Here is a 14,741-nt window from a genome sequence, read left to right on the forward strand (position 1 = left end):
AAAAATATTTGTATCTTAACCGGGTTTCTTATTTCGTTCCTTCGACGCGCGCGCGTTAACAATTAAACGATACCCGACAAAGTTATTAATAAAATTATCGAGGGCGTGGAACGTGGTGATTTATTGATCAGCACAGGAAGCGCGCGATGCACAATGCAGCCTAATGCGTATGCATTTCCATATCTTGCTATCTAGGAAAACGATTGTCCTGAGAACAATCACATTTCTCGAGTATCGAGAAATTAAGTTTCATACCCTCGATTAGGTTTTCCTAGGAAAAATAGTCATATCTAGGGTTCCCACCCTTCTCCGTGGGCATCCGCGGAGCAAGTGACAATGCAGCGCAAAGGGCCTCATATATATAGGGCTGTGGCGGACCAACTGCGCCCGAAAATTTGAATTAGCAAAGAAGCTAGATTTGATCGCAAGTGAACCGAAAGGGTTAAAAGGGTTACAGAAATTCTCTGGATGAATAAAATAGATACAAATAATAATAATAAGAAGAATTACTAGAATAGTTTTGATATATTGTAAATTTTCGGCTGATCGATGTTTGAAACTCGATCGTTGGAAACATTAATTACATCCCTCTCAGCCGCAGCATCGAGCTGCTGCATCGAGTGCACTGTTATCGAGAATGACAAGTGGCTGTGCAATCGGGATGCTAGCGGAGAACAGGAATTAGTAGGCATACTCCATTCAACGAGCCGGAGATTCAGTTTGACGAGCTGGTACCGGCTGAAATTATATCCTGCCACTAGTGCTGCCAGCATTGGTAACCGCAAGGCACAATGTAATTCCTTCGTAATTAACAGCGAACTATCCTCGAAAATTTGATCTCTTAAGTTATATTAATTTGGCACGGCGAGTTGAATTAAAATTGGGCTTCTCTCCATGGTCCGCCATCGGAGGGTTAACTCGTCATGGAACTTCAAAGACGATCCACGTGAATTTGAGGGAGTTTTATCCTCGAAAATTTGATTTATTAAGTTATATTAATTGGGCAGAGCGAGTTGAATTGAAATTGGGCTTCTCTCCATGGTCCGCCATCGGAGTTCAAAGACAATCCACGTGAATTTGAGGGAGTTTTATCCTCGAAAATTTGATTTATTAAGTTATATTAATTGGGCACGGCGAGTTGAATTGAAATTGGGCTTCTCTCCATGGTCCGCCATCGGAGTTCAAAGACAATCCACGTGAATTTGAGGGAGTTTTATCCTCGAAAATTTGATTTATTAAGTTATATTAATTGGGCACGGCGAGTTGAATTGAAATTGGGCTTCTCTCCATGGTCCGCCATCGGAGTTCAAAGACGATCCACATGAATTTGGGGGGTTTTTTGAAAATTTCTCTCCTCTTCTACTCTATCGTCCTAACTTATAATTCGAATGGAATAGAAGCGGAGTGAAACGCGAACGATACGTTCGAAAATACGTGTTTCGCAAGATACGTGACATCGTGAAAATTCGTGCGCGTGCATACGTTTGTCTTCGCTTTATCTGCCCACAAATGCAACAAAGAGAGATAATAGCTAGTGTACAAGCAACGCCGAGTGAGATTCGATTGAATCTTATTTGAGATACCGCCTCGAGCCGTGGAAAGCCACTAGAATAGGCGAAGTGTGCCTACCTGACCCATTTCCAAAGTGGTCGAGAACCCTGCCATAATCACTTGCAAACCAAGTCCTCTTCAAGTAAGAACGTGAAAAGAACGAGTCTGTTTGCTAGGAATTAGAATTGTAACAAAAGCTACAATATTCTAATACGAGTGGAATTTGAATAATTTGGATAATAAGTAAAAATTTCAAATTATTCTTTGCAATTTAATAATCTTCGTTCATCTGTTTATCAAATTCCACTTAAAAAATACAACACATCCGTGTTGCGAAAAAATACGCAATTTCTCAAAAGTCTGACTGCAATCTGTTTTTCCTGCTCGAGGATAAATTTCTTTCCTCTCTGATTTTTATTCCACCTTCGATTTCACCGCTTTCTCTCAACAAGGAAAACACCAGGAAATTAAGATCATGGATCCCTGAAGATTAATTCAATAATATCTAAAAAAAAAGTCATAACGAGTCAGAATCATAGAAAGTACGTTACTTTTTACCGATTGCTTTTTTTTCGCTCGGCGATGCTTTTCCCCGATAATGGCTTCAAAGATACTCACATTAACGTCAATAGCAGATACCCTTTGAGCACACGATAGACGAGCTTGATTACAAAGAGGATCGCCTTATTACCTGGCCGTATCGACGTCCTATCTTTGTGTTGGCCGAAGTCAACAGGGCGCGGATAATACAAGCGGGCAAAGAATAGCAAATGCGACACGTTAGAGCGAAGGGGAGAAAATTTATTCGTCGGAAGCGGCTCACATGGGCAGCTTTGGATTTCCTCCTAAGCCGATTAATACCCCGATGCTTTTCTTCGAGTACCGCAAACACCTTTCGAAACGATACAAACAATCGGATATTGATTCTCTACCAGACAATTATTAATTGGTTAAAATATTGCCATATTTATGATATTATTTATCGAGTTTGAATTCACGTGGATCGTCCTTTTATTTTTTTTATTTTTCTGGGAGAAAGATCGCGGGCCCCTTTACCCTTTACATGAGGAATTTTAACAGGTGTTACTGAAAGGGAGTAGAAGAGGGGAGAAATTTTCAAAAAACCCTAAAAATTCACGTGGATCGTCTTTGAAGTTCTATAATAAGTTAATCCTCCGATGGCGGACCATGGAGAGAAGCCGAATTTTAACTTAACTCGCCGTGCCAAATTAAAAGATTAAAGAAATCCAATAGAAACTAGAAATAATTGAGCTCAAAGGAGAAAAAGGAAAGATCTGCCATTTCTCGAGAATATATCGAAGAATCTTGATGTATTCTTTGCATAAACGATTCCAACGGAGCATAGAAATGGCTTTTCCACTTCCGAGGAAATCATTCATACGTTTGATATAAAATTCAACGTGCCGAAGTACTCGTAGCCAAGAGTACTTGTTGAAGCAGGAACGTATTGAAGAATTCCAAAGGAAACGATATCAATGTTTGATTTGAATATCTAATCGTTTCGAGAGCGATGTATAGAGAACGCCAAATATGCTAAGATTATTCTAGCTAGTCCCTTTTTCTGATAGACCTGAATGTTATATGACCCGGGAAATGGATTATCGAGGATAAAATGAAAAAAGTCCTGACAAATGTTCGAGACGAGCAGCAAAACGATCCTCGATTCCCTTGAAATTGAATTCTAAAGGAGATAAGGAAAAATGTTATTAAACGATCCGAGATCTCAGGTTCGGTTGAAGACATTTAATCTGCAGATGGTTAGAGATATTCGATTCTTATTGGAAAATATTTGCATCTCTTATTTAAATGCCATCTGAATGATCCTGATATTAAAACAAAGATTTTGAATTAAATTATTTTACATTTTTCCTTCTTTCATAAATCACGAAATAAAATAGAGAATACCTTTCAATCACACTTCTAAGATTTCTTACCGTACTACCTGGGAGTACAGTTCTTTGGCCTACTTTATTCACAATTCATTCAAACATTATATTTCATGACCTACGGCCTTTCGAGACGCACGGTTCATTCAAAAATACACGAACTGCAGTAAATTGGACCACGTAGTCGCACAGTCTGCTTTGACCTTATTTCGGAGAATTAAGTGCCTTTTAACCCTTTGCTGTCCTCCACAGGTAGACAGGATCCTCTATTTACCCTCAGCTCGACATTTTAATTACCTCGATATTAATATTCCCATACTATTTTAATGAAGAAATATTCAGATTTAGAAACTTCTAAAATGAAGGAATAAATTATTCTTAAAGATGATTATTCTCTATCAACAAAATTATTCATTGTTATTTAGGATATACATAAATTTATTCTTCGAATGACTCACCGGTGAATATAATGTCAGTCTCGATTCTTCGCGATCACATTTTATTAAATTTCCCGTTTAACGTCCATTAGTTAATTTTAAATTTACAAATAAATGGATAAATATTTTATCGAAAATCAATAAGCGGAGGTAATATATTTAGAGTAAAAGTAGTGTGAAGGATCAGGAATAAAATGGGTATATCAACATCATTAATTTTAACTAAATTTCTAAGGTAGTATAATAATCTTCCTCGCGATTTCGAGCGAGTTTCGCCAAATTTCGTCGAATAACGAAGCATCCTGGAGTCAGCTTGGACGCTATGGAATCATGCTAATTAGTCAGAACGATTTAATGAATATTCAACTTACCCGAGGGTGGAAAGAAATCCCGATACGCTTCCTTCGGCGTAGAGGCTGACGATATCACCGAGGTGAAGGAAGCTCGCCGAGCCAAGGATCTCGCCCATCTTGAAGCTGTTGTTTTTCGGCTCTCAGGCAACCTCGAAGTCGGGGAGAATTCAGCCTTTCAACCGAGTGAATTATTCATGGCTACACCTACGGGGCAGAAACGAGATCGTTACTACTGTTCTCGCGAGAACAAATACGGATTGCTTGATTCCTCTAAAGGGGATGGCTTTCTTTGGAAGAGGGCTTCAAAGAAGGATGAATCTGATTTCATTTCATTGTCAATGAAACTGAATTTGCGATTGAACGAAGGATTTAATCAGTTATCTCGCAATTTTCCTCGTGTCCCAGCTAACGCTTTTATTGCTATCAGTGCATGCAAGTGCACAGGAAATTCGCTTACAATGCACTACGAACGTTCGTAGATGCTCAGCTAATCGTATATAGTCGTTTAGAAGTTCGAACGACAAGAATGAACGCAATTTTTTCAACTTTTTTCATATCGCGACAGTTCTGACAAGTCTGCAGAAATCGGAAACTCGACGGGAACCAATTTCCCTCCTATCGTTTTCAGGATAGACACGGCTGGACAGGTAAAAAGACGGCAATTTCCATGGTGAAATTGAGTTTTAGTTGACCCATTTTGCTAGGAACCTCGCGACCGTCCATCTCGGAGGAGAGGAAAATCAAAGTTAAAATTGCTCGGTTGGAAGTAATAGCTGTTGCGGTTAGCAGTTATAATTCCAACCTACTCGAACACGATTAATTTGTTGCATTCGGTTGATTGGGAAACGTGATTAATCGCGCTGAATTTCCCACCGTTTAGCGTTCGTTCTATGGCTTGTTAAATGATCGCCAAACAAGCGCGGTAATTAACGAACCATTAGTCTAATGATTTTCAGAGAAATTCATTTCGACGGTCTAAATACCAAAGCTTTTATACATTTTCTACTAATAAAGCAATAGTACTTGATAAATCTAATAATTTTCATTATTATTCTAAGAGAATCTCTAAGGAATTTAAAAAATCTTAATTTTGACGATATTAATATTAAAAGTAATTTAAAAATAAAATAATATCATTTTTAATTATAATCTATTATAAATTTTACTATATAACTGAGAAGTATGATTAATAAATAAATATCAATTCAAATTTTCCCGCGCAAGCGGTTATACGCTAGAGGTGGTCCGCCATTGGTCTATATATACGGGGTCCTCTCCCCTCCATTGCCATTCTCCACCAGGATGCCCATAGGGAAGGGCGAGAACTAGGGACATTCGATTGTCTTCTCCTATTTCCTTTTTTAAACTTTGATCGGATAGTAAATTAATTTCTATTATTGAAACGCGTTCAGATTTAATGAAAACGACCATTTAGCGTTTATTGTACCGTACCAGCTTCATCCGGCAAGTTGCAGCTGAAGCATCATCGAGTAATTAAATCATTCTCTATCGTAACTAGTTGTACCACTACTCGAAAGTCTTCCAAGGAAAACACACGACATTTGAAACCCTGATTTTTCTATATCAAGTGTCTATACATTTTTCAATCGAGAATTAATTCTAGTTTCGTACGCAAAGTTCCAAGTAAACTTTAGTAAACTACTTTCTCCGTTAAACTGGCTATATTCAGCTTCCTTGTATGTAACCAAACTCGCTGCTTCATTCATAACCGCGACATTCTATTTCTGGTATTCATTCACAGAAAAACCCGCGAGAGTAGCAGGGACAAACAGTGAGTCATGAAAAATAAACGTGTTTTTAATTTTCATTTCAAACAATCGGCATTACAACACAAAGTACAATAATTTCATATGTAAATAATTTTAAAAAATGGAAGTACTACTAAATTTTAATTTCACGTTTCAAAGTTTCCTGATGGATAATTTTACATTTATTTTTATATCAAAATAGAAATTACTCAGGGAACGTACTATTAGGAGTTCCTTTTATTTTTATTTTTATTTGAAATTGATATATTAATTTTAATTCTGTACGATAAGAAAAGGAAATACTACTGGGATATAACGAGTAGAGAAGAAAAAAAGGGAACGCGCAGATGTTTCTTTTATTCTCCCATCGGATGTCCCAGTCATCGAACAATAAATTGTCAATTGACTAGCAATACGATCTAAATGAAACCGTACCAATGCATCAGCGTACTCCGTTAAAACCTCGAGCTTAGCTACTAGCCATTTATAATCCCGTAATATGTCTTTAGGTACCATTACTTTTCTCCGTGCCTAACTATTAACAATTGCCACATGATATTTACAAATATTTTGTAATATTTTTTACGTAAAGATATAAAAAATAATTATCTACATTCATATATTTTGGATAACCAATGACGCACCCTATGCGTCTTACAAAAACATCACCCTTTTCTACAACTTACCATTAGATGTGCAAACGAATCGTATGCTTTAATTTACCGACTGCACAATAACAAAAAGACCGGATCTAATTTCAAGAAACGACCGGCTTAATTTACCATACGTTACGAAATAGCATTGGTTTAACGTTACCTGCTTATTAAGTTTCGTTTTTCCAAGGTTTTCCCGCAGACAATATCTTTTTTCCTGTTTAAATCTCACGTTTCAAGAGGGGTATTCGGTATACTCGAAAAATTAATTCAGAGAACGTATACAGCACCCTCTATATCGATATCACAGGAAAAATAAATATTTTCAGCTTTCAAAATATTCGATATTGTGCAAATAAAAGTAGGATATTTAATTTAAAAAAAAATATCAGGAATTGGAGAGGTCATTCCAAGGACATTCCAAGGTCAACCTGATATTTATCAAGGAAGGATTATATTTTTGGTAGCACGCTCTTTGTAAGGTACAACGACCTGGTATATGTACTAAGTCGTACAGGAAATACGTAATAAAATGGTAGCGAAAATAGAACTGTTCAAATAATCGAAATTCGAAATCGTTCGAGTTGGTATTATCGAACTGACACAAATAACCGAGTAGCGTTTTAAATCGTTCGATTATTCAAAGATTGCTACTCTCGATTTTTTTTTGAGTAATTAAAGCATCTAAATAAAATTTGGAATTAAAGTATTATAGGAAGTAAGTAGGATATATTTTCAAGGTACTTTCATGGCCTGCGTATAATCTTCAGTGACCTTGGTTTAAAGGTCATTGGACTTGCCTTAAAAGAGGCTATCACCCTGAAGAGTAAAAAATAGAACGCTTCATTAAAGCCTGCTAAGGTCCTCGATTTCGTTTTAATGCTTTAAAATTTTTCCATTCGTTTATATCGTATTTTTTACTCATCTACAATTTTCATTTCACGTTTTCGCATTAATTTCCACCGACAGGTGGCAAATCAAATTTGTGTCGTCCCGTGTTTCATATGGCGAATTGGAAAGAATAATGATTCGTCTCGGTTGTCAGGTACCGACGTGAAATTGCATTCATATTATCCAATATCGATATCGGATCCGCGGAATCGAAGTCGAAAAGGAGGAAGCGATTTGCCACCCGCGCGATGTCATTAACCTTAGCGGGATTTGTCGGGCGTGCGTCGCTGCACACGATCCATATAACGCGATATGTCCGTTTTGCAACGAAATATAAAACTAATAATAGAAACGGTTCGTACGGACCGCTTGACGTAACAATGCACGCACTTATGCACGCTCTTCTTCCCTAATAATTCACCAGAAATGATATATAAATCGCATATACGTAAAGTCACTGGCCTTACGCACGAAGTTACGTGAGCGTTTTTGCAGTAAACGTCATGCAAATATTCGTGCACGTTTCACGTGTGCAATTGTTATCGTCTTTAATTGTGTCAACCGAGCGAAAAACGGTCCGATAATAGCAGCGATATTCATTGCCGTCTGGAAACGGAAGAAACGAACCGTTTCACGCGTTCCGGTTTCCACCGTTTGCAATTAGTGCAACGGAAACGCAGCGAACGGAAAGAGAAATAAAACGTGCCGATTGAAATCGGTTAAATGGAATCGTTTATGCGAGCGACCGTTTAAATCTGACGATTCTATTAATCGACCTACTCGCGCGGAATAATAACGCGTTGCCTCTAGAGATTCGAACGTGAAGGAAATTAACTTTGCGATGGCTAACAGCTAACGTCAAACGGATTCGTTGAAAAAGCTCGTACTAATGCAGTCAGCTGATGCCTAATAAAAGTACGGAAACATAATTTAGACAGCTGCACGCATTCTTCTAAGATAAAAAGATAAATGTTTCTTTCGTGTTACATTGACAGATCTATTGAAGTAATTGATACGCGTCTCACGCACGATCATCGGAAACCGCGTTTTTACACGATCCATCGTACAAAAACTAACCTAACAGGATGCAAAGAAAAGATCAAACATTTTATATTAAAAATAAGATTTCTATTAAAGACGCAGAAAGTTTAGTAGGATAATAAAAGAGAAATAAAACGATAAATGAACGAAGGAAAAAATATGAGAAAAGTCGTATGTACTTTGTACCATCGACATTAGTCAAGAAATGAAAAAAAAAAAAAGAAACGTGTTTACTCACGTCCTCGCCGCCTGTACCGTTCCCCAACACTTCCAGTGCACTTCACGTCGCCGCGATTGAAATCGTTTCCGAGGCGGTATCGCACCGGTTTAAGAATGCCGGAACACTTGCTCAAAATATTTCAATGCGTTGACGATTCTTCTTCGTTGATGCACGAAAAAATACGAAAATGTTGGCGATAGCCTCGTCAGTTGTTCGCGTACATACGTGTCACAGATACCGCGATCTTTTTATACACAGAATTTGATTGCTTACTTGATCGAATCGCGATAAATATTCACGAAGTTGTAATAATATTGAAAACGCGTGACTTGGTATGGTCACGAAGTATCACTAATCGCGCGTATGCATACACGACACTTTGGAACGCGACGCAGGACAACATACGTCCGTACACCTTGATGGTTCTGGCACGACTGGAGCACTGGAGTCGCGTCGGTTCGAGACTCGGCGGCAAAAATAATTTACCAACATATCGATCGACCTTCCGACGGTCGGTAAGTCACTACCGCTAGCGATGTTCAGTATTTACCGACTGCAGGAAGCTTGATCGATAAGATGATAATTAGTTTTCAATACTTTTTAGTAGGTGGCGCTACCAGTTTAACCCTTTCGAAATCTCAGTCGGTAAGGTGTAGAGTAGTTTGAGCCGTTCTTGAATAGATGGCGCCACAATAAAAAAATTAAAAATGTAATCACTACGTTGAAACAAAGGCAAAATTAATAAAAAAGATTATAAGACGCGAAGCGATAGGAGATAATAATCTCAACAACGTTAATCTTTTCATTTTATTGTACCAAAAAATTTCATCTCGTTCAATCATTATTAATTCAATATAATATATTTATCCTTTATATTTGTTATATCTTATTTATAATAAATATTTTGTAATAGTGTAGTGTTCATTGTTATTCTTTTTATTGTGTCGCCATGAGCCATGAGAACGTGGAATCAGCAAGTTCTTAATTACCGTTACTATACTAGCTAGAAAGACATTTTGTGATTTTTAATAAATTCATGAGATATATTAACAGAAGCACGCCGCACCGTTGCGTACTTGTTTCCTTTTTATGTTTTGCCTTTTCCTTATGTTTTTTTTTTTGTCAAAAAGGACGAGAATCTTCACCGTATTTCTCAGAAAACATTATTTGTTTCTTTCACTTTGTTTTGTTGTAGCTTCCGGTATGTTCAACGATGCGAACATTCAGACATAGACAATTCATACATTAAAACAATAGGTACCTAAGGAAAATTTTACAACTAGCTTAAGGCTCTAGTTCCCTTAAATCAGTTCGAATTAAAATTCAAACGAGGAACGTATCTCCGATTCTTCACAATTATATATTGACACATCTCGGAACAATTCGCGGTTGAATTATTTCTTTTCCATCGATCACTGTACCAAGTTGTACCCACGAGTGCAACGTAGGCTCCCTTTGGATAAGAATAAAACCTCCCATCGTTTGCCTTGGGGAGTCTAAAGAGGACTTAACCTAGAAACTCTTTCCCCTATACTTTCAGCCTGGGAGATAATACGAAACAATAACTCTGAGAACCAGGAGAAAATAAAATGACAAATTTTTTTTTAAATTGAAGCGCTAATCGTTAAACTAGTCAATACTTTTATCACGACTACGTGTTGAGCGTGGCGTCTTAGAACGACACCTGTACTGTTAACTAAAGGAAACCCAAGTTGCACGTGATTGCACATTATACAGATTGTAAACCTCGTTTCCCGGTAATTGCGATGCAACGTAACTGATTTTAATGTACTAAGGCCTTAACGTGTCAAAGCAGCGGAGCTAATTATACAATAAGAAAATATATATACCCTCTACGGACACCAATAATTCGATCTCACGATTGTACGTAGAACGTAGACACAGCTCTGAGAACAACATTGTTTTACTAAAAATGTGAGCCGTTTATCATTGCGCATAAAATTTTTTAATAAGCATCCCGAATGTCTTCTCGCTACGTTCCTCAATTATTTTTTTTTTTTTTTACCTAATCTCTCTCTGATAAAGCTTAACTTTGACTTTTAACGAGTATCTCGATTTCCCGTAAACCCTGCAGTACTCGTGCGACCATTCATTGATTGTTCTTCAACGGGTTTCTTATATGGTCTCCGATCATTTTGTGATAATTGAACTGAACACACATTGGATTAACAAGAATCATCATGATCTTTTTCGAAGTTCTATGATCACTACTGCAGAGTTAATGACAATCGTGTTTCTTTTGGTTGTATGTTTCAGCATCTTAAATGTTAGTCTAACGTTACACGCTATGTGTCGAGAGTACTTCTAGTGATGTGTAACTATGATAGGGCCGTCTACGAGGCGCCCTGGGCCCTTAGGATACACAATTTTCCCTGAAGATAAATCTTGGGGCAGAGATAGTTTTCTAATCGATTTGCCCATTGCCAGCAGGGCAACCTCGTGAACAGCCCCGAAGGATTAAGCCACACACAGCTCGATCTACTGAATCCTTTCGAGCTGGATGATCAAATTTTGGACGACCGTAAAAATAGTGAATAAAGCGTGTTCCTTTTCTTTTCACTCGTAACCGAGGCTCACTATGATTAACCATCGGACGGTGGAGTCAGGTCAATTATGACCCGGATGAAATTTCTTAACAAGACTTTCAAGTGTTATAAAATAAAGAGACAGTGTAAAATTTAGAAAATGAAAATCGTTATTTAACGACCCACCGTCGGAGGATTAAAAATACTTAAAACAAAATATCTTTCTTTCCTTCGTTCCTTTCTTTTTTTTTTCTCTTTGCTTTCACGTAAATCCATTATTGTGCATCACCTTCCACTTGATCACATATTGTATATATAATATTTATATAGATTTAATTACACAACTAGTTGCAATCGGCTCACAGACAAATTGGATAGGATGTTATTTCAACTTCCGTATATAGCGCGCTTACAAATCTCAAAATATCAATTACCCTTACTAATTCAATATTTCAGGCGCACACGTGGAGAATATATTTTCTCCCTTATTTTCTTTAACCTCAATGCTTCTCTTACGAGAACAGAATCATTTGGATAACAATTTTCGATACCATATACGGGGTGCCCTTAGCGGTGTGGTCGTCCCTTTTGATAGTAAGTACAACACTCTCACGATAGAAAATAAGAAACATTCTTTGTGATTTTTTTTTTTTTTTTCTTTTATATCTATGCTGAAACATTTAACACATAACGTTGTATCGAACAAGTGTACGTGGTTCGGTGGTTCTGTATGGTACATTTAATGAATATCGATTTTGCGTTGTGATTTCATTCAAGTCGCAGAAATGCAATCGTTTGTGCTTAACAATTTGTCGGATAAAATAAAATACACAGAATGAATTTTCTGTACAAAATATCGATACAGTCGCAATTTCGATATTCATTAGGAATACGTACACAATTGTTCTTAAACCCTTAAACTTAAGATGAACAACGCGCGTCGAGTCCTACCAGACTAGATTTACAATAACAAAAAGGAGAAAATAAAAAGCTTCGTGTCGTAGATCCGAGGAAATCTAATAATTAATATATTCTCCGTTAACGTAATAGCATCGTTGTTGTTTCGGTTATTTTGTGTAAAAACTAGCATCGATCCATATAGATCAGACGATTAACGATTAAGATCATTGTATTAGTTTTAATTAACCATTATTGCGGGATGCTTACGTCGGCATCGTCGTTCTAACATATTTCTCATTTATTTTTTTTTTTCCCCCTTTGTATTTCTTTTTAGATAACATCGATGATAGATTAGTATTACGAACGAGTAGCAAAAATATTGCTATTTCCTTATCTCGATGGAGAATATTGATCCGAACGGTGGGAATTAATTAAATCGCTCGATTGATTTAGCAACTAAATTCCAACTAGACTTGCGTCTTAACGGCAGAGCAAGAATAATCATTCAATTTTCCTAAATTATTGCAACCCTAATCGATACGATTTAAAAAATCACTCACAAATTTTGTGCGAATTAAAAAACTATCCGGTAAGACGAGAATTTTCGATAGAATTATTCTTGCCCTGATAAAAGAGACAAGCAAATAACAAGATTGCAATTGTTTCATTTTTAAAACTTATGATATAGTGGAAAATAATTTAACGAGTGATCCGGTTGAATTAGTCATGGAATAGAACAAAATTATACACTCACGATCAAAAGAGGCTTCTCCAGGGAGGATGACGGTGTCCGGGTTCCCACCCTCCTCCGTAGGCGTCCCCGGAGAGAATGACGATGCGTTGAAGGGGGCCCTATATATATAGAGCTGTGGCGGACCACCCCGACTTTTACGCGCGAAAATTTGAATTGATGTTTACTTTGTTTTTCGTACTTTCCGGTTACATACTAAATTTTATAATGTATAATGATTAAGAATTATATTATTTTCTTTCTAAATTAAAATATAGAGAATTCTTCCCTAAAAAAGCCTGATTAAATCGCGAGTGTACTGTTCCTTTGACTAATTAAGAATAATTAATTAAACGTTTGGCAACGAATGGCATTGCTCGTCACTGATAGCTTTTGGAGTTGTCCCACGATTTTACCTGTTTACATGAGATGTGGTTCATGGAAAGAAAACAAATGAATTCTTTTTAATCGATATAGCATTATTTATAATTGTAGATAACGACTCCTTTGTATTGTTTGTAATATTCTTCTGATTCCTGAAATAAGTAGTGCGACAGTAGAAGTACTTGGAAATTTCTGAAACATTCAAATATTCATGGAACAATGCTTGAAGAATGATTAATCTGATTGATAAAAAATGTTGCAAATGATTAACAGGGGACTGAATTGATTTGTTTTATCAACTTTGGATGTTTGTAGAGGATTTAAATAGAAGTAGATACAAACTCATAATGAGCAGAGACAAACAACATTTGCAAAAAAAATAAAAAATGATTATTAAAACTATCCTTTCAATTGGTTAAACAAAGTTCGGTTAGTAAAAAAACCATATACATAATAGCGTTGTGCGAATTATGATCAATAATAACATATAATTCATTCATAATCTTATGTTACATACATAAAAAAGTAATAACGTGAGATCTGTGAATACGACTTTGCCTCGATCACTGTAATCTACGAGAACGCAAATTCTTTTTATCTTTGAATCTTGCTTTTTCTTTTCTCTCGTTCGCATTGGCGTAACTAGACAGGGGGTCACGAATGATTCCTTCAAAATTTGGCTTCTAGTCTAAAATTCGATGATTCTAAAATTTCTAAAATACCAAAATTAACATCTGACAGAGAAAAAGAGTTCCAGTTACGCCAATGGACATTCACTCTTCCTCTCTCTCTTTCTCGCTGTTCATTTTGGTTTTCTCAATTAACGATGAAACGATGCTAATGAGAATATAATTAAAGCTACTACATCGACTTACTTCGAAGAATATTCTATGAAGAAAATATAAAGGACTAAGAGAAACTACTATCAGCTATATTTAATAAGAATTACAAAATTTTTCTAAATAAATCGCTTATTCTTTTTTCTTTTTTTATGTTTCTTGAAATCTAACGTAAAATGCGAATTATTTTTGTGAAACCTTCGAAGATTTATTTTACCTTCAGAAAACACGATTAAACGATGATGTAACAATGCCTGAGAAAAGACAACGTCGTATTGGTTTCACTCCATTTTAATAATCACCTCTCTAATTAATTAATACAATACTATACATTTCCACGAGTGGATAGAGCCACCATGAATCGTATCAATGAAATTATAAAAGCATATAATCGCGAACAATATGAATTTTTATCATCAAGTAAATATCTTTATTTTTATTTTCCTAATTAAAAAAGAAAAAAATCTGACGATTAAAACGTGGACGCAGCTATCGTATTACGAATTTAATTAACACTTTG

General features: G+C 36.4%; 1 protein-coding gene across 11 annotated transcripts in view; it reads right to left on the minus strand.

Annotated features, from left to right (window-relative positions):
* The window catches only part of LOC114870929 (inositol 1,4,5-trisphosphate receptor), a 30,909-nt gene extending 21,269 nt beyond the window's left edge, over positions 1 to 9,640 (minus strand). For 3 of the 11 annotated variants that reach the window (XM_046287817.1, XM_046287818.1, XM_046287816.1), the window contains exons 1-2: positions 8,841 to 9,640; positions 4,267 to 4,452 (exon numbers count right to left, since the gene is read on the minus strand). In XM_046287817.1, the coding sequence (XP_046143773.1) occupies positions 4,267 to 4,364 (98 nt within the window). In that variant the 5' untranslated portion in view covers positions 4,365 to 4,452; positions 8,841 to 9,640. The remainder of the gene's footprint in view (positions 1 to 4,266; positions 4,453 to 8,840) is intronic. The other 8 variants (XM_029176201.2, XM_046287821.1, XM_046287822.1 and 5 more) reach the window with 3 other exon arrangements.
* Positions 9,641 to 14,741: the final 5,101 nt, after the last annotated feature.

This window comes from Osmia bicornis, chromosome 1 (genome assembly GCF_907164935.1).
Source record: "Osmia bicornis bicornis chromosome 1, iOsmBic2.1, whole genome shotgun sequence".
Taxonomy (NCBI): Eukaryota; Metazoa; Arthropoda; class Insecta; order Hymenoptera; family Megachilidae; genus Osmia; species Osmia bicornis.